At 46.1% G+C, this 20,686-nt stretch overlaps 1 protein-coding gene across 4 annotated transcripts; it reads right to left on the minus strand.

The window, feature by feature from the left end:
* Positions 1-470: 470 nt before the first annotated feature.
* NOCT (nocturnin) lies at positions 471-17,878 on the minus strand. Of its 4 annotated transcripts, XM_074993299.1 has the most exons (4): positions 17,319-17,417; positions 5,156-5,298; positions 4,243-4,512; positions 471-2,788 (listed from the first exon to the last, which is right to left on the minus strand). In XM_074993299.1, the coding sequence occupies exons 3-4, from the start codon at positions 4,502-4,504 to the stop codon at positions 1,953-1,955; spliced, it is 1,098 nt and encodes a 365-aa protein (XP_074849400.1). In that variant the 5' UTR covers positions 4,505-4,512; positions 5,156-5,298; positions 17,319-17,417; the 3' UTR covers positions 471-1,952. The 4 variants fall into 4 exon arrangements, with proteins under 4 accessions (XP_074849400.1, XP_074849399.1, XP_074849398.1 ...); XM_074993298.1 differs by lacking the exons at positions 5,156-5,298; positions 17,319-17,417 and adding an exon at positions 17,709-17,878; XM_074993297.1 differs by lacking the exon at positions 5,156-5,298 and having other exon boundaries at positions 17,319-17,800.
* Between the last annotated feature and the right edge of the window lie 2,808 nt (positions 17,879-20,686).

Raw genomic sequence — 20,686 nt, forward strand, 5'->3', positions numbered from 1 at the left:
CCCAGCTACCCACCCAACCGAGCCCTGTGCTGCCAGAGCTGACTGTCCAAGCTGACCAAGCCCTGCAATGCCAGGGCCAGTCGCCCGAGCCCGGCAAGCCCCCTTGCCCAAACCCTCCCCTCCCCCAAAGCCAGGTACCCCCAGTCCCCCACTCACTCCATCCCCCTCCCCTAAGCCAGGCAGCCCCAGCCCCTATCTAACCCCATCCTTCTCCTCCTCCCCCTCCTCTCCCCAACCCACACTCACCTGTGCAGAAGGCAGCTAGCTCCACGTGGGTCTTCACTGGCTGCCTGCTTTTTGTAGTTGCTGCATTGGCTCACCCATGTAAAATGGCAGGGGCTGAGAGCTGGAAGCAAAGGCCGGCTTTTCCTTCAGGTGGGGGAGTGGATCACCTCACGCCCCCCTGGAATTTCTTCATGCCCGCCCAGTTTGGAAAACCATGCTCTACCAAAACGACAGTGCACTGATAATTGTTGTAAAAAGACTATTTATTAATGTATCTGGAACACTTATAAGTCATAATGGGCCATTAGCTTTATGAAATACTGCTTTATCCTGGAATTGCTGCCCTGTATGGGGTCTTCCCTCCTTCTCTCCGAAAGTCACCCAGGAGTTCCCCATGCCAGCCATAATTTCCACCCCCACTTTCACTGCTGGATTCACAACTCATAACTATAGGCCTTTTTGGTGCAGAAAAGCATGGCACACTTTGCAATGCCGGTGATAGTTGTTTATAGTCATAGTTTTCTCCCTGCTATAGTTCACATGCATTTCTAAAGTTCCATTTATGCCTTTTAGCTCCCTAAGCCCCTCCCCCCCAAAAAAAACAAAAACAAACCCCTCAAGACCTCTGCCAAACCCTTTTGTCCTGTGATTTATCATGGCAGAGGCAGAGCTACCAGTTCCTCTCAATAAAGTGTTTATCATTTTCTAAGATGGCCAGTGTTAAGGCTTCAAAATTCAATGCTACAAAAATAAAAGGTGCGTGTGCGTGCCTGGGTGGGGGGGGGAGTGTGGCTTAACATGAAGACAGGAGCCATATCAAAACAGTTGAACTATAACAAGACTAAATAAGACTACAGATTTAAACCATTCAGAAACGTGTGAGTTTAAACTTTAAATTGCAAAACATTCTTGGACTAAGTGTGCCCTTTGAAAAGAAGAGCATGGAAAACAACTCGTTTTGTCTCTCCATAGGCCACATGTGCATCGATGCAGGCATATTTCTGCAAAACGTGAAGTACTACTAAATAATACAGCATAGCCAACTCTGCTTTCATAGGCACTCCTTCTGGAGTGGACTTTCAGTCATGTCACACGCTCTATGGAAGCTGCTATCAGTTCTTAAAACACAGATTAACTCTCCCATCTCAAAATGACTACTAGAGCCTTCCTATATCTGTTTGTGTGTCTGAAATGTACCAAGTACATTTAGACATAACATATCTTGGTCAAACTGCATTACTTACACATCAATATAAAAATAAACAACACTTATATGGTTAAGTCTCTTTTCCCTTGATTCACACACAACTTTAACATTCAAACAACTTGCCCTGACAACATGCTAATTTTGTTTACATCTGCACTTAATTCTTAGCTTGAGAACCGAAGATCTGAATGTTCATTTCAGGGTTGATTCAGTCCTTAGACAAAGGAGTTAACGAAAAGAGAAAGAATGCAGTTTCCCGTCTAGTTCTCAAACTAATATGTGGCAAAGCACACATTGAGCAAAACTATCACAACTTAAAAATTGGCAGACAAATCCTTTTTCTTCCTCCAGAGGCTTCAACTTATAAGGTTTGAATGGCAAAGCTGCTTCCAAATACATGCCTGAAAACGTATCAAGTCCTCCGTATTCCCCCCATTTTTAAGTGAATTCCAACCTCCTCAAAAGTTTCCTTAAAAATGGCATTTTAAGCCACTACAATACCATTCAAAATTTAAACAAGTTATAAAAGCCTGTCGGGGTCTTGATTAAAACTGAAGTCACACACCAGAGACAGGTGGTCTGAAGGGTAATTGAAGGATGGCAGCCGGTTGGGACCAATTTGTTCTTCAGTCAGCAAGCCAAGAGCAGAATTTACATTTAAGGCATGCTTAGAATACCAGATATAATCCAGTGTGTGCCTGCATTCTCCAGAGGGCCGGATCTTCCATGTGGTATAAGGAGGCTCTGACTGCCCATCTGCACTCAGCAGCTTGTAAGCGCTGTTCAGGTTGAGACTGGAGTTAGAGAATTCTTCGTAAACTTCTTCGGTGGGCTCTGCATTGAAGTCGCCACAGACTATTAAGGGGATCTCTGCTCCTTGGGTAATATTTTTTAGGTTCTGCAGAAGATCGCAGCCTTGCGCTGATCGAAATCTCTCCCAACCAGTCCGGGCTTTCAGATGAGTGACTGCGATGCAGAAGAGCTTCCCGGTTTCACTGCATCTCAGCGTCTGAGCTATGGCCACTTGGTTGGTTTTTATCTTCATTGCAGTTAGACGGATATTAACACCGTTGACCAGGGAAAAGCGGTCCTTGAGAAAAAACAAGGCACAGCCATCTGGCCCATTGTTATGTTCCACATCTAAACAGGGAGACCATGGCTTAGGGAAAAAAGTACCCTGGTAACCTAACCGGCTAAGGAGTGGCTGAAAGGTATCAAAATAGTGGTCCACTTCTTGCAAGCACAAAATGTCTGGTTGGTATCCAAGGATTTCCTCCAGAATGAGGCACTTCCTTTCTTCCCACTTGAGGGCTTCCAAGGGGCACTGAATGAAGTTGTCCTTGCCTTCTCCAAGAGCTGAAAAGGAAAAAAAACACGAGTACTTATGAATTGCCAAAGCAAACCACTCCCTCCCTAACTTAAACTCACCTGGGCCTGTAAAAACAAGGGATATCCTTGCAAAACATTAGACCAACTCTAGGTAAGTAGTATGCAGATTGCTACTAAATATCAAGTCAATTTAGAGCTAATTTTAACAGTGGCTAATGGGACCTATTGTCTCTATTTTGCCAAGAGTTTATATTACCTGGCTTTGTAGGAGACGTGCGGAAGTTGTGGCATACGCCTAAATCATGGATACCAGACCGTATTGGAACTGCTGCTCTAAAATACTCACAAATACATGCTCTTACATATTGCCCAGGAATACTAGAGTCTCCCCATTCTACCCTCAAACTCCCTCCTACCGGGGACCAGAGAAAAGGAGTAAAAGCAGCTTGTGTTGTGCTCGTATAACTAGCTACTGGTGTCAAATTCCTCTTCCTTGAAAGGACTGTGTACACATCACATTATACCATGGCCACAAATTTCAGGAGTGACTAGTGATTTTGGATGCCCAATCTGAGATGCCTTGAAAGGGTGTGATTTTCAGAAGTATCTGGTGTCAGAAAAACAAAAACAACCCCACTCCCCTGCACACAGAGGTCCTCATAAAGTAGTATTTTATACAGGGCACTCCCCCAAAACTGAGTCACTTTAAACTAGATTAGCACATGTGGCTGTTACATGGAAGAGACTTAAGAAATACTATGAGACAGTGTATTGCCTTTACTCAAATCATCTGGAAGCTGTTACATGGCAGAAAGGACTCTGGACAGGCAAGCTCTTGGAACATATTTTTAGTCTCAAAATGTTCTTTTCCAAAGTGGAAAATAACGCAGCACAAAGGGAAGATGAGGTCACCATGCCCAGTTCAACACTCAACCCTGAGTGTGGATAATACCCACTAGTCAATTGTTCCACTTCAAATTTGCAAATGTCAAATTTCCAAGTAACAATAACCAAGCTAAGTGAAACACTTTTGGAACTGTGAACCCAATTTAACTTGTTTTTTTGTGAATATATTGTCAGAGGATGATCTGAATGTGTTTATAATTCAACTTTAGAAGAAGAATTAGAGAGGGCAAGTCTTGTTTTTGGAGGTTATTAAGGATCCAATAGGAGGGTGCTTCTCAGCTTAATGGGAAGTGTCTTGTGTTCAAAAACAAATTCAGTTTTCTGAGCCCAAGAAAAGAAAATGCCTGCATGACTGCTGTGCTTGGGAGGTTATGTGAATTCAGACCCAGAAGCTTTCTGTTTTTGCCGTTGCTTCAGAATTGCAAGTGCTTCTGCCTTAACCCTCCCATGCTCAGATATTTGGCCTCTGCGCAAACTCATTATTTCTACACTTAAAAAACACATTAAATTCGTTTTCACCTCCGTCTAGCTCAAAGGAGACCATCTCAAGTTGGAGATTTATACGAGGTTCATACCTTGCGCAAGAATATTCCACTGCATGACTCTAATGGGACGATAGGTGTTGGTAGAATCTGTCCTGAGCTCCACAAAGTTTCTCTGGAGTCGAGGTGGGCGTTTTTGAAGAACTGTCTGGCATTCTTGAAGCAGTTCTTTAGGGTCTATGGGATCCAGCTGTTCCGAATCAGGCTGTTCCAAGTATTCCTGATGCTCGGAGGCAGCATTGATGTTCAATGACTTAGCAAGAGCACTATATAATCGGCTTGTACGGTTTCCCATGGGACACACTGGAAAGATGGAAGTTACAGTTCAGTGTCAGGTACAATGAACTCCCTTGCCTTGTTTTCAAATATAGGACTGATATTCTTCTCCCAAGTCAGAGTGGGCTATTGAATCAGGGTGGTACTACAGAAAGTTTTGGCATTTGCTACTCAGTATATGTAAATGTTTCAAAGAGCTGCACAAAGGCAGCATAAGAAAAAGATAGCAAACACCATAAGGGGAGCTGCCTTGGTTGTTTAAAATTTTTAAGACTCCAATTAATACTAATGCTAGTAGATTTAAGTTACAAATAGATACTTTCAGAAACAAGAAATCCCACAGCATTATACATTTCCCGCATAAATATTTTTTGTCCCTCATTGTGGTTCTGTCACACACTGGCCCATATCTGGGTCTTGCCAGGTTGAGGATTATTGTTACTATTTCCCACCTCCTTTATGCCTGTACTTTCCTTCTGTACTTTCCTCTAGACAGAGTCCTTTCTCTAGGATAACCACTAATTATTTTAGTGCTATTAGTATTTTGGACTACATAGGCACAGTTGTACCAAGCACTGTATAAACACATTAACAGTCCCTGATCCAAAAAGCTGATAGCTAAATAAATTTCTGCTTTAGCATTTTAGGCAAGACCCGATTTAATACTTACACTTTTTAAATATGTTCACATTGTCTAGGGTTTTTTCTCCTATTCTTTCCCAGCTGTGCCCTTCTTCTGCTTACAGTACTGTTATCTGGATCATGAAATACTTGTTCTGATTTCAGCCTTCTCCTTGTAATCCCTTGCTCCTCCTGATCATGAAGCAGATCTCTACTTTAATTATATATAAAAAGGAAAGTGATCTGACTGTCTACATTGGAGGAGGGGGATGCCTCTCCCACAACAGAGAGTCTTTGCAGAACTGGCTCCCTCATTCTTTATCATTAAAGCAAACAGGATGATAAAAATATTTTTAAAATTCTGATACTAACTATTAGTTTGGAAGTAGTATAGCAGGTTGGTTACTTAAAGCTTCTGGTACGACTTAAAGTCCCCCTTTAGCTGTTAAAAATTAAACATCAAGCTTAAATGTGTTAAAAAATAATTGGTTATCTATGCATACTCTTTTCCACATGGAAATACACGGAGTTGCTGTCTTACAGCTATCAGATAAACAGGTTCTAAACACTTCCAGTATTACCCAGGAGCAGTGCTTAATTTGCACTGGCACTTGCCAGGGCTGAGACTCAGCACCTGTATGTTTGGAAGTTTGTAGCCCCAACCCGTATGGGCTTAGTGTGTCAGTTATGAAAACAAGACAATTGTTTGAGCTTCAGCACCTCTTTCATTACAAGTTAAGCACTGCCCAAGCATTCAGCACTGAAGTTGAGCACAGGTTTTGCATTACTCCAACACTATTCCAAAACAGTTAACAAAGAGGACAGTTATCTTGCATACACACCTGCTAAGCTGCAAGGATGCACCTGTGCCAATACAGTAAACAAATGGTGAATAAATATGTCCTAAGGTCACATGATCATACTTTAGTGAAGAAACTACTCAAATAGGGACATCTAGTGGCCATTGGCAGAATTACTTCAAACAATCAGCCTGGGACAGATTTTTTGTGTGTTTACAGCAGTGGTCAGCAACCTTGTGGAGGCAGAGCGCCAAAATTCGACCTTTTAACCTCTACGAATGGTATGAGTGCCAGTGAGACCTTTTAAAGTCATTAATAGTCCTACTTAGCAATAGCTTCATTAACAAATAACGACGCAGAGTTTTACCATTTAGGTGGTGGTTGGTAGCATGAGCTGGTCTTTTCTTAATCCAAAGGTGGACCTCCCTGGCTTCCTGCTGCCCGAACCAGCCAATTTACATCCCTCACAAAAGCTCTTCCCCATTACACAACTTGGCATTTTGGGATCAGCCCCAATATAGCTGCTTGGTGTTAGGTGCTAGAAGTGGGTGAAAGTTCAGGGGAGGCAGCAAGGTGAAGAGCTCCTAAAATCTGACCTACAACTGAATCCTGTCCCTACCACTGACTGCCTGCATCCACTGCCAGTCACTGGGGAGTGTGGGGGAGGGGGCAGAGGTTCGAAGTAGCCTTGGGGAGCGAGGGCCCTCATCTTCAAAGATACTTAGGAGCCTAATGTCCTTGAAACTTAATGGGAGCTGGACACAGAACTCCAGTAAGTGCTTCTGAGAACCTCAGACATGGCTTCTCTGTGCCTCAGTTTCCCTGTCCATTGAGGAGGGTAATTGGTTCTCTCACATTCCTTGCTAGGGAGCTATGACAAATGATGGGTACCAGTCAGGCCCCAATGCAGCAAATCACTTAAACATGTGCTGAACTTCCAGTCAACGTCCCTGAAGTCAAGGGTGCAGAAGTAGGGGGTGGAAGTTGGGCACGTGGTTGAAGTGTTCTGCGGAATGGGGCCTCTGTTCTGAGACTGTGTGTGGGGGCCAAGTGTTTGAATAGTAAGTAATCGTTACAAATCACTAAGGGTTGTGGTGGCTTCACGTGTCACCAAGGAGAAGAGGCCCCTCTCCTGTTGGTGAGTCTGCTCCGAGTATAAAGGCAGCTGGAACTGGAGCTGGTTGAGCACACAGAGCTGGGGAGCACCTGGCTGGGGGCTCCTGCTGCCTTCCATAAAGTGAAGGGCCCCAGTGAGTGGGAGTCAGTGAAGGGGAACCTGCCTCTGTTTGCCTCTCTGCATGAGTGCCAGGCCAGCAGAGCACCCATTGCTGGGTGAGCCCACGGGACTTATGGTCTGACAGGCATGGAGCAGCCTGGGCACTAGCCGGGGGCAAACTTCCCTCCCCTGCCCAGGACTAAGGCTGGCTGGCAGCACCTGCATCTGGAACCACTGTAAGTGCTCCCCTGCCTGTGGCAGCTGCTCCCCAGGCCCCTTTGCCCCACTCAAAGTCCAGCAGTGGTGGCACTTCCCTGCAACTTTTGCCAGGCTGCTGTGGCACACTGCACATCTACATCATGTCTTTAAGCAAACTCCCAGCTGCAGGAGGGAGGAGGGGCAGGGCTGTGCTCCCGCCTCATGTGCCAATGAAAGTCTATGTTGAGTCAAACATTTCTGAATGAAACTTTCTTATGCTTGTTAGTCAACACATACGAACAGCTTTAGAACCAGAAATGAACAATTTGAACATTTATCATGTTTAGAAAATGGCATAAGAGTGACTGCAATAGAGAATACGATGATCACATTTTCATTGTAACATCTGTGACCTTCCTAAATTTTTAGAAGTCACATTGGACTTCCAAAAGTAGAAGAATTAGAGATTACACACTGTTTGCCTCTAGTAAGACACTCAGAATGTATGAAGATTGTTACCCAGAAAAAATCTGCCAAATAAAAATTTTACCAGTAAGCAAGTCTAACACCACAAACATCATATGTAGCTTGATATTGCAAGATCTTCAAGTTCCAAATAATGTTTTCAGCAGGAAGTCAAGTTCCATGCAGTAGTACAGGAATCCTGATCTTTCCTCTTCTCCTATTTTATTAAATTAGGGGAATCCCCCTAAGTCCTCATGCATTTTAATAACACTTCCCCAGAAGCAACTTTTGGTAGCTAGCAAATTTTGAAGTTTTATTTCTACAGTGGAATATGGGTTCATGGCATTGTAACAAGTACAGGGGTCCTTGAAGTGGAGAGTTCACAGTTTAGATTCACTGAGCTAGAGCATGCCAGTTGTTCTCCATATCTTCAGTAATTAATAGAATTAAGATAAAGTTTTGAACTGCCATTTTGATGAATTTCATTATCAGAAAATACCTACAGGGAGGTAAGAATCACAATTAAATCTGCAGTTTATTCATGGGCCAGTTAACATGAAAGTAACATTTGTCTGATGCGGCTGTAGCCAGTAACACCAGCTCTCCAAGCGTTTTCTCCCCAGGCCTGCCCTGCAGCTGAGGTAGTGCACTTTTAGAGTGGTGGGGTGGTAAAACATGTCCCTTAATGTGGGTGTAGAGCCCAAGGTTATACCTGGCATCCACTGATATCAGCAGAAAACATGTACTCCTGGGAAGGCCCTCAGAGAGCAGTTCGTATCTTTCATATTAACAGCATTGTTACAGCTAGAAAGATCAATGTTGAACTCTCCAGCTGATCCCTATAGATGCATAGTAGGACTTCTTGAGCCATGTCCATTGGTTTCTGGATAGAGAGACTGGCACTCCACTCTACTCGCTCCCAATCTTGAAGAGAAACAACAAGATTCAAGTTGACGTCCCTCATGTCAATCATGGCACAGATTTTATGGAATTTAGGCTGTCTACACACGTGCCCCAAACTTCGAAATGGCCATGCAAATGGCCATTTCGAAGTTTACTAATGAAGCGTTGAAATGCATATTCAGCGCTTCATTAGCATGTGGGCGGCAGCCGCGCTTCGAAATTGACGCTCCTTGCCGCCGCGCGGCGCGTCCAGACGGGACTCCTTTTCGAAAGGATGCTGCCTACTTCGAAGTCCCCTTATTCCCATGAGCTCATGGGAATAAGGGGACTTCGAAGTAGGCGGGGTCCTTTCGAAAAGAAGCCCCGTCTGGACGCGCCGTGCGGCGGCAAGGAGCGTCAATTTCGAAGCGCGGCTGCCGCCCGCATGCTAATGAAGCGCTGAATATGCATTTCAGCGCTTCATTAGTAAACTTCGAAATGGCCATTTGCATGGCCATTTCGAAGTTTGGGGCATGTGTAGACACAGCCATAGGGAGGCAAAGACTTCTCTTTGCAGCAATTCAGCCTCTCTCTCTCTACATATCTTGTATCTATATCTGACTTTCTGGACATTATAAATTAGTAGAAGATGCTACACTTACGTTGACAGTTCTAGTAGCTCATAGAATGTTTCTGACCGAGAAACAGTGCGGTCACTTAATCCTATACAGTCCTGTGAATTTAACCACACTTGCTTGAACCCAGGACCTTCAGCAATGAAGTCAAGCACCTGCTCAAAGTACTGCTTTCCACCCATGGCCTGGAAGCAATCACAGTCTAACAGACCTTTTATAATGAACCAGCCACTATAGGGGACAAAGACTCACACATTTAGCATGTATCAGAGGGACAGTTGTGTTAGTCTTCTGTAGCTTTGAGAACAACAAGAAGTCCTGTCGCACCTTATAGACTAACAGATAGACCTTATAGACTAGCATGTGTAATGAATGTATCAAGGCTGTCTCTTGACTAGGAAAAAGGCATGTTCTCAGCTAGCAGACTATAACTAATGTGGGTTAAAATCCTACGGCCAACAAAGCAGTTTGTAGTTCAAAGGCAGTTGTCAGGTTGAGGTAAATACTAGGATCCCCCCATTGGATTTTGGGGCAAAGTCCATGGAGGTTTCTAGCACTTACTTTGACCTCCTTATTTCCACTGAACTACGAACTGTTTTGTTGGCACTAGGATTTTAACCCATGTTATTTACCATGTATTACCTATGAGTTAAAAACATGTCTATTGCAGATTAAAAATGGCCCAGCTGGTGAGGAGTTGGCATTTACTGATGTAACTGCTTAGTTGTGAAAACTTAAATGGTATCAGCATAAAACAAAAAAGCAGTCCTGTGGCACTGTAAAGACTATCATTTATTAGGTGATAAGCAAACCCACATGGGACAAACCCACTTCAGAATCCTGGAGAATCCTGATAAATTCTCTTTGTCTCAATGATCAGTTAACAGAAAGACAGGAAAAAAAAAAAAAAAGATAAAAACTAATGAATCAGCTCAATAGGACAGAAGGAGAGGGTGAAAGGAGGAAGAAAAATAGTTTATGCAGGTGTCTATTAAGGTAAGTGGACTGCCTGGGGTCACTGTGAATATCAAAGGTAGGGAAACTGTCCTTGTAATAGTAACAGAGAGGAAGCCGTGCTAGTCTATATACTATCAAAACAAGCTCTTAGGTACAATCGCATTTGCTCTGATCCAACTGACAGAGACCAAAAACTACAAGACCTTTACCAAATATTCATAAACCTGAACTACCCACCAGGAGAAGTAAAAAAACAAATCGACAGGGCCAGACGAATACCCAGAGACCAGCTACTCCAAGATCGACCCAAAAAAGCCACGAACAGAACACCACTGGTCATCACCTACAGCCCCCAACTCAGACCACTGCAACGAATTATTAAAGACCTACAACCTATTCTTAATCAGGATGCGACACTCCAGAAGGCCCTGGGTGACATGCCTGTTCTCTCCTACAGACAACCTCCCAACCTCATGAGGATCCTCACTAACAGCCACAGTCTATACCCCAGGAACACCAGTCCTGGAACCTTTCCCTGCAACAAAGCCCGCTGCCAGCTTTGTCCACATATCTTCTCTGGAAATACCATCACTGGACCTAACCAGGTTACTCACAGAATCACGGGCACTTTCTCATGCTCCTCTACTAACATCATATGTGCCATCATGTGCCAACAATGCCCAGATGCTTTGTATATTGGACAGACTTCTAACTCCCTTAGACAAAGGGTCAATGGGCACAAAACAGACATCAAAACACTCCAGATCCACAAACCAGTTAGTCAACATTTTAATGGAATGGGGCATTCTGTCAATGACCTAAAGGTATGTGTGTTACTGAAGAGGAATTATCGCACCGTTCTGGAAAGGGAAGCAGCCGAGCTGGCTTTTATATTCAAATTCGGCACATTAACACATGGTTTAAATCATGATGGGAACTTTCTGAGTCACTATAGGGGCTTGTCTGCATACTTGGCTCAATCCAATTCTTGACCTTCCCCCCCTACCCCTCCACTCTCTGATTTGCTCACCTTGATTATCTTTTTCTGATTTGTCCTCCTTGCTTACTGTTTTTGGCTCTCTGTGTCTTAAATATTGAGTCTGTTCTGGTCTGGCTATGGTCTGAAGAAGTGGGTCTGTCCCACGAAAGCTCACCTAATAAACTATTTTGCTAGTCTTTAAAGTGCTACTTGACTGCTTTTTGTTTTGTCCTTGTAATGCGTAAGGTGATTGACATCTTTTTGAGTCCAAGGTGAAAAGTACCAAATTTGAGAATGAACTCCCATTAAGAAGTCTCCCGTTGTAATGTGGTGATAAAGTCCCTTTGTTGTAGAATGCACACTTTTAAGTTTTAAATGTTAAACCTGGCAGTGAGCATTTCAGTCTGTGTGTATTCATATTCCTAATGTCTGAGTTATATCCATTCATTCTTTGGTGAAGTGACTGTCCAGTTTGTCCAATATACATAGAAGGGAGGCATTGCTGGCACAAGATGGCATATATCACATCGATAGAACTGCAGGAATATAAGCCCCTGATCACGTAACTGATCTTAGGTCCAGTGATGGTGTCTCCTGTGTAAATATGTGGCCAGAGGTGGCAATGGGGTTTGTTGCAAGGAAAAGTTCCAGGATTAGTATTTCTGTGGTGTGGTGTGGTGTGGTGTGTGGTTGCTATTGAGAATTTTCCCGACGTTGGGCAGTTGTTGGTAGGAAAGGACAGGTTTGTCAGCCAGGGCCTGTGAGAATGCAGCATCATGTTCCAATATAGGTTGTAGATTGAACACAACCCCCTCCAGCACATTATTGACAAACAACAGACTCTTTAGTGCATCTTTGGGAAGGGTGATGAGGGGACTGGGATGGGGGAATGGGATGGATGGGTATAGCTGAAGCCCCTAGTGGGGTGGCCCAGGGAACAGCTTCACTGCTCCACCCTGGTGAAGTTCTCTCTCAGGACCTTCAGATGCACAGGGCCTCTCATTGGGTCTTCGGGATGGCAGCAATGTGTGGCTGTTCATAAGCCCTGGTTAGGTGCTTGGCCTCAGCCTCGGTCCCCCCACGCAGGCAGGAAGGCCTCACCTTTCCCCTCATACAGGTTATGGAGGACAGGTCACATGGCCACCACCCATGGAATGCAGTGCTCCCAAAGGTCCAGGTGGGTAGGAGGCACCAAAAATGTCCCTTGAGGTGGCTGAAGGCACCCTCGCCAGTTGGGTGATGAAGGCCCCCTCGGAGGGGTCCAGGTGGCTGTTGTAGGGCCTCATGAGCGGCAGCATGAGTGGACAGACTGCATCCCCCACAAGGCAGACAGGCATGTCCTCATCCCTGACACTGATGGTGTGAAGAAAGTCTTGGTGTGCAGCTTTTCATAGACACAGGAGTTCCGGAACATGCAGGCGCCATGCACCTTCCCCAACCACCTGATGTTGACGTCCATGAACTGGCCCTGCTAGTTGGTCACATCCTGCAGGACCACTAAAAAGCATCCCTTGTAGTTGACGTAGGCAGATGCTTGGTGTTCTGGGGCATGGATGAGGATGTGTATCCTGTTGATGGTCCCTCCACAGCTGGGGAAGCCCTGGGCGTCAAATCCTGTGATGACTGTGTCCACATCTGCAAGGTGGATGACCCTGCGCAGTAGGATGGCCTTGATGGCCCTGAGCACCTGAAGGTGCATAGCTGGAACGGGTATCACAGGCTTCCCCCACATCATCAGTAGCAAGCCCCAGCCATCGCTCCCTGTCATGAATGAATACAGAGAAAGGACTAACCCTCAGAGAGAGAACTCTCCACAGGAGTCAGCCAGGTAAGCCAATGGGAGGAAGAGACACTTTTTTGAACTGAGGGCAATTGCAGTCTCAGGGGTCTGTGTGGCTGCAGGAGACGGAGACGGAGAAATTACTACTCCTAAGCAGCTGGAATGAATCCAGTAAATATCCTGGCCATCTAGTAATCAGCCCTAGAGGTGTAAGTAAAAGGGAAATGTGTTATTAGACGTGATCAGGTTATGGTTATTTTGAATTTGGCATAGATCTTTTTTCAGTGGCTCTGGCTAATGACAATTCTTTCTCCTGTACAGTAAACCCTCGAGAAGTGCAATTTCTATTTGTGCTTAATTTGCATTAACAGGAGTTAAGTGCAAATTGAAACCACCCCCAGCTCCAGCCCCTGGCTCCCCCAGCCGGGAGAGCCTGGTGGGCACACAGCTGCTTGTGACATGGTTTCTCCCAGCTGCTTGTGGTGCAGTTTTGGAGAAACCGCAGCACAAGCAGCTGTGTGCCCCGTAGCTGGGAGAAGCCAGGGGCCATGTGGCTGCCTCCCCTAGTTCCCCAGCCAATCCCCCCAATTTACATGAAATTTGATTTACGCAGAGGTTGCCCAGGACACAACCTCTGCTTAAATTGAGGGATTACTGTACGCTAACTTCGAAGCTGAATCCCAGGAAAGTTAAGTCTCTGTGCTGCAACTGGTACAATTGAGTTATTTTCTCTTGTTTTGTGAATAAATTCCTTTCTTTAAGGCAATGGTTTGATCCCTGTGTCCTACAGAGGAGTCTGTGTGTACTCATGCCTTAGACTGAAAGGTCAGCTATCACATTGCAGCTCTTTGTTTCCAAGCTCTTTCCTAAGGGAAGGTTAAGAGCTGGGGGCTTATCCCATAGGGAGACATCCTCAAGTGCATCCTCCTGGGTTAAATTTTTTTTTTAAAACACTTGGGTGGCAGCAGCTACCCTGCCCCAGGATCAGGGAATCTGTGACCTTGGAGAGATTTTTAAGCAGATCCTATAGAGGCCAGATATTTTTAAGCTTTGGCAGGCCCCCATTTTCTGCACTCACCATGTCAGAGAGGGGGGGCAGCCCTGACACACTCACCCCTGGCTCAGCTTTGCAGGGGCAGGATGGAGGGAACCCCCCTGGAGCAGGGGGCTCACAACACTCCCAAACCCCCTCCCCCATTCTCCAGGCCCCTCCTCCCACCCAACCCAGGTGTGGCCACTGGGCTGGAAGTGCCCTACCTACATGAGCAGGAGCCCAACAGCTGACTTCCCCACGCCAAACTGGTTCCTGATGATTGGCAACTGTCTGGCATGGAGAGTTCACAGAATCATACGGCTGGAAGGGACCTCAGGAAGGCATCTAGTCCAGCCCCCTGCTTCAAGCAGGATCAACCCCCACTACGTCATCCCAGCCAACACCTTGTCCAGCCAGGACTTAAAAACCTCGAGGGATGGAGAATCCACCACCTCTCTAGGCAACGCATTCCAATGCTTCACCACCCTGGTGAAGTAGTTTTTCCTAATATCCAACCTACACCTCCCCCTCTAACTTCAGACCATTGCTCCTTGTTCTGCTGTCTGACACCATTGAGAACAGTTTCTCACCCTCCTCTTTAGAGCTCCCCTTCAGGAAGTTGAAGGCTGCTATTAAATCACCCCTCAGTCTTCTCTTCTGTAAACTAAACAAGCCCAAATCCCTCAGCCTCTCCTCATAAGTCTTGTGCTCCAGCCCCTTGATAATTTTTCTTGCCCTCTGCTGAACCTCCAGCACATCCACATCCTTTTTGTACTGCGGGGCCCGAAACTGGAGACAGTTTTCCAGATGTGGCCTCACCCGTGCTGAACAGAGGGGAATAATCACTTCTCTAGATCTGCTCGAAATGCTCTTCCTAATGTACCCTACGTTCTTGGCTACAAGGGCACACTGTTTACTCATATCCAGCATTTCATCCATCATAACCCCTAGGTCCCTTTCCATCTTACCGCTGCTGAGCCAATAAGTACCCAGCCTGTAACAATGCTTGTTATTCTTCCGCCCCAGGTGCAGGAATCTACACTTCTCCTTGTTGAACCACATCAGATTTCTTTTGGCCCAGTCCTCCAATTTATCCAGGTCACTCTGGATTCTCTCTCCACCCTCCAACTTATCTACCTCTCCCCCTAGTTTTGTGACATCCGCAAACTTGCTGAGGGTGCAATCCAGTCCCTCATCCACAGTACAATGGCTATCTGCTCCTGCAGGGGGATGGGGGGCCTCAGGGGCATGTCACTTCACTGCAGGACGGGGGCGAGCCACTTGCAGAGCTCCAAGAAGGTGACCTTCCTCATGAGGAAGTTATGTAGCCATTGGTGGTCTCCCCACTGCTCCAGGATCACGTGGTCCCACCAGTCCACACTGGTGTCCAGTCTCCTTACGTGGCAGGGAATGAGGACTGGTTCCTGGAGGGCAGCCTCCAGCTGGTGGATCAGCTCCCGCAGCTGGGTGAGTAGAGTTCACAACATGGGCTTGGGGTGGGGACTCCATGGGGCCTGGGCCTCAGCATGTTCCCCACAGCTTGCAGCTGTTGCAGGAGGAGACTGGCCAGGACTAGCTTCATCTCCACAGCAGAGGATGCTGTGCTGTCCTGGGGCAGGGCAAACACAGCAGGTGGTGTGAATGCTTTGCTGTCCCTCAAAGGGATAGGCAAGAAAGCAGGGAAACCTGAGGAGCGGCTGTACAGGGTGATCTCTTTAAGCACAAGCCTCTGATGGCCTCAAGAAGCAGCCATAGGAAGGAACTGCTAGCCTGATGCTCTGCCTGGACTGCTTCCAGGTGACCTTGGATGCAAGTTAGCATCCAACAGGTGCAGATGCATTATTTCAAAATAAGTTATTTTGAATTGATGAATTTGAAATAACTTTGTTTGAAATAAGGCTGTAGTGTAGACACAACCTTTCAGTCCAATAATTACTGTCCTGTCCCATTGCCCCAGGATGATGTAGGACCAAGAGTTGGAATACATTGCCTAGAGAGGTGGTGGATTCTCCATCCCTCGAGGTTTTTAAGTCCTGGTTGGACAAGGTCCTGGCTGGGATGACTTAGTGGGGGTTGATCCTGCTTGAAGCAGGGGGCTGGACTAGATGCCTTCCTGAGGTCCCTTCCAGCCGTATGATTCTATGAAGTCTCCATGCCAGAAAGATGGGACTCTGATCTTCTCTTGATGGAGCTTCTTCTTCTTTCATGGGTGGATTCTTTTTCAGGGCTCAGCTCCTATTGTTCTCTGGCCAGCCAGGTGCTGCTGGCAGTTAGTGTCCAGACAGGCTGGCTTCAGGGACTGATTCCGCTGCACACACATCCACAGTCATACTTAGGAAAGCTCACTTCAGAAAAAGAAGTTTCTTTAAAAAAAAGGGAACAGCCAGGATCTTACAAGACGTATGATATCTATTAACAATTTCTCTTACTAATTTACAATACTTAATACTGACCTAGCAGCTGCTACAAAACAAAGCTTATGAAACAAAATATAACTGTATAGAACAAAGCTACATGTACAGAACAAAAGCTACTGTTGCAAAGCTTGCAGAAAAGATAGATTACAGTACGCAAGGTCTTATGTATGTATTCATTCCAGTAGGAAAATTCAGAGCAAAGACATTTCAGCCTGATCTTTTCTTTTATCACTTGTGTACAAGAATTATTGAGTCTGAGAACACATCATTTCTGTTCTTAACAATATTGGGACACAACACCAAGGTAAAGAAGTGGCTGAGAGACTAGATCAAGAAGTTTTAACTCTAAATATCTTCAGTTTTATAAGTGTGACTCAGTTTGTCAATTTGGCCTGAAATTTAAAGTTGTAAGAAGTAAGGTTCTAGGGAGCCAAGATGTCGCTGTAGATCTTTTTAAAATTCCTCTTTTAAACATACAACAGTTTGGATGAATTTATGGATCCCCTAGTGTTTTCAAATAAAACCCATATTAGCATCCGTCCAGTACATGGGGAGCCATAAAGTGAAACTACTAAAAAGTCAAAATAAATTATTGTCATAGATGGGAAAAAATTAGGGAAAATAAAAAATAAACCACCACTGTGAAAAGCAAATTCGATTTTAAAGAGACTATGACTTTGTGTTTTTTAATCTTTCAGAGACAGATTAGCTTTCTGTCCAAAAACAGACCTTAGGCCTTCAAAACTGGCCTCCATTGACTTTCTGGCGAAAACCCTAGCCGGGATTAGAACATTCATCCCCCACATTCCATCCCCGGAAGCTTCAGACCCCGAACATTCCGACCACTCACCTGCTCGGGAACTCGCAGCACCTGGACCTATAGCTGCAGAGCACTGGCCGGCCGAGGCCCCTTGGTGACAGCAACCACAGCGAGGCGCGGCACAGGAGGAAGAGCCAAGTAGGGCAGGCGGGGAAAGGGCTCTCTTCACCGGCACGGGAGATCGAAGCAGGAGCAGGGAGGAGGCGGTGGTAGTGGTGGTAGAGGCGGCGGTGCAAGGGGCACAGCACAGAGCGGACAGGGCCGAGCACAGGGGCCTGGCAGGGCTCGGATACATAATCCCGCACTAGCCCCTCCTCTGCCCCCCAAAAAAGAAAAAAAGAAGCCAGACGAGGGCACCAAAACGCAGCTGACTGCCACAGGCGGGGGGGGGCCCGGGGACGGAGCGCGGGCTTAGCTCACCTGCTGCTACTGCGGGCTCCTGCTCTAGCATTAGCCGTCCGGCCGGATGTCACTGACAAGCCACAGGCGAACCGGAGCCGGCGCTACCCATAGTCGCCGGGAACAGACCGCCCCGCGGCCACTCAGTAGTTACCTCCCCTTCCCGCCTCCGCCTCCGCCTCCGCACCCGCACCCGCACGGCGGAGACGCACAAGCTGTGCGCCCCAGCCGCCCGGCTCCCAGCGCCCGGACGCACCCGGCCGCTACCAGCGCCAAGCGCAGGGGAGGGGAGCGCAGCGCTCCCGCCCCGCCCCACACAGCCAAACCCAGCCCGACCGAGCAGCGCTGAGACACCGCTAGTGCGGGGCGGCCGCGCCTGGCTGTAGCCTGCCTTGCGCTCAGGTAGCGGGTCCGGAGAGCCCGGCCGGAGCCGGGTCACTTGTCACTCACCCCCCTGCCGCCTGCTGACATGGGCTTCCCCACGAAGGGTTTGCACCGCCCACCGCTGCACTGGCGCAGCTCGACCGCGGGAAGCGCATGGCAGGAGTGCGGCTGCTGGGAGAGGTGCCGTGGGAACGCCGGGGCGGGTGGGAATAAAGAAAGAAAGAAAGAAAGAAAGAAAGAGTAACGCTGAACATCAAACCGTTATCGGTGTCCTGTGAAAACAACCCCCTTCCCTCTGTGTGTGCTGCCCCCAGCCTGCCCTGGCCAAAGCTTCGCCGCGTGGGCCTTTTTCAGTAGCACGACTGGGTGAACCGTGGATGTGAACTGGCGTTCGTGCTCAAATTTGATCCTTTAATAATGGGTCTCAATAGAGAGAGAGCAGTTGTCTCAGGCATTACCAGGGCTCTTTCCCTTCCTTCGGTGTTGGTAGTAACAGATATCAGAGGGGTAGCCGTGTTAGTCTGGATCTGTAGCAGCAACGAAGGGTCCTGTGGCGCCTTATAGACTAACAGAAAAGTTTAGAGCATGAGCTTTCGTGAGTTAACTCACTTCTTCAGATGCTGGTAGTAACAGAGGTAGCCGTGTTTGTAGTCAGTCAAAACAAAACAGCAGGAGTGGCGCTCTTGAGAGACTAACCAAATGATTTATTAGGTGATGAGCTTTCGTGGGGCAGACCCACTTCTTCAGATCAATCAGTTGCTTTTGGTAGTGACCGTGGGCAAGACAATTAGTATCTCTCTCCCCTCACTGCTCCCCTTCAGTTCCATATATCTGATTTGTCAGTGTTTATTTAATTGTTTTGAACCTCTGTGCTATATAACTGTTAGTCTGGACTGGAAATGCTGTAGATCTGGAGAAGCTGGGTCTGTCCAACAAAAGATCACCATCTAATAAACCGCTTTATTAAAGTGCTACATGACTGCTGTTTTGTTTGGTTACTAGGGGGTAACTCACATTTGGGCAATTTCCCTCCTTTTTAGAAAGTAATAGAAAATAGTCCTGTGATGGTTTTCAATGATGTGACAAGTCTGCTTTATAGTATCCATAAACTTTATTCATACTAATGATAAGTGCTTCTGGGGCATAGTATGGGAAGCTGTTGATGCCCCCAGGTGCAAACCTCCCACAGGCAGGCAACATGCTGCTTTCACCTGCAACCCATTTTGTTTAGAAACTGTGATTAACTGTAACAGAGAAGGAGCTGTGCTAGTCTATACACTATCAAAACAAAAAGCAGTCAAGTAGCACTTTAAAGACTCTCAAAATGGTTTATTAGGTGAGCTTTCATGGGACAGACCCGCTTCTTCAGACCATAGCCAGACCAGAACATACCATTCCATTAAAATGTTGACTAACTGGTTTGTGGATTTGGAGTGTTTTGGTGTCTGTTTTGTGCCCATTAACGCTTTGTGTAAGGGAGTTAGAAGTCTGTCCAATATACAAAGCATCTGGGCATTGTTGGCACATGATGACATATATGATGTTGGTAGAGGAGCATCAGAAAGTGCCCGTGATTCTGTGAGTAACTTGGTTAGGTCCAGTGATGGTATTTCCAGAGAAGATATGTGGACAAAGCTGGCAGCGGGCTTTGTTGCAAGGAAAGGTTCCAGGACTGGTATTCCTGGGGTATAGACTGTGGCTGTTAGTGAGGATTCTCATAAGGTTGGGAGGTTGTCTGTAGGAGAGTACAGGCATGTCACCCAGGGCCTTCTGGAGTGTGGCATCCTGATTAATTGTTGATTGAGATAAGAAAGGGCTGTCTGATCATTTAACTTTAGAAATATACCTATCAGTTTCAAGCTTCCTGAAATAAGTAGCCTTAATGGTCGAGAGCAAGTGCAGATTTTTCTACAGTTGTTTAAAGTATTCTGTTCAAGTGGTGGTAACAAAGTTGCTTATGCAGTAGATCTAATCTATCTGGATGTCAGAAGGGCATTCCATACAACTCGACATGGGAAATTACTAGTGCTTGCATTGAGAGCAGTGTCAAACTACACCTATACTTTCCCAAGAAAGCTCATTACCTAATACTGTCAGTCTTTAAGGTGCTACAGGACTGCTTTTTTTTGTTTTACATTTATTGTGACAGAATTCACCCTGGGGGCAGAGGTCAGGCTAGGTGGGGAGGTCATTACTTTTTTAGGATTTACAAAACAAAAAAAGCAGGTCACGTAGTACTTAAAAGAGTAACAGAAAAATTTATTAGGAGATGAGCTTTTGCAGGGCAGATCCACTTTTGTCAGACCTAATAAATTTTTCTGTTACTTTTTAAAGTGCTGCATAACTGCTTTTTTTTCGTGAAGATACAGACTAACACAGCTACCTCTGTGACTTTTTAGGATTTGACCTTTATCGGTAGATGCAGTGGTATTTACTGTGAAATGGTCTTTCATTCATTACCAAGACATTAGGTGGAAAAAAAACTTACTTTTTTTACAAAAAGTCTTGGTAACATGTTGCAGTCAGGAAGAACTCCAAAGGCCAAAGTACTTCCAGAGATTTTGCTAGTTAACATTATTTTTCATTTGGCCAAGAGTGTATTTTATGCCAAGTGT

This window comes from Carettochelys insculpta, chromosome 4 (genome assembly GCF_033958435.1).
Source record: "Carettochelys insculpta isolate YL-2023 chromosome 4, ASM3395843v1, whole genome shotgun sequence".
Taxonomy (NCBI): domain Eukaryota; kingdom Metazoa; phylum Chordata; order Testudines; family Carettochelyidae; genus Carettochelys; species Carettochelys insculpta.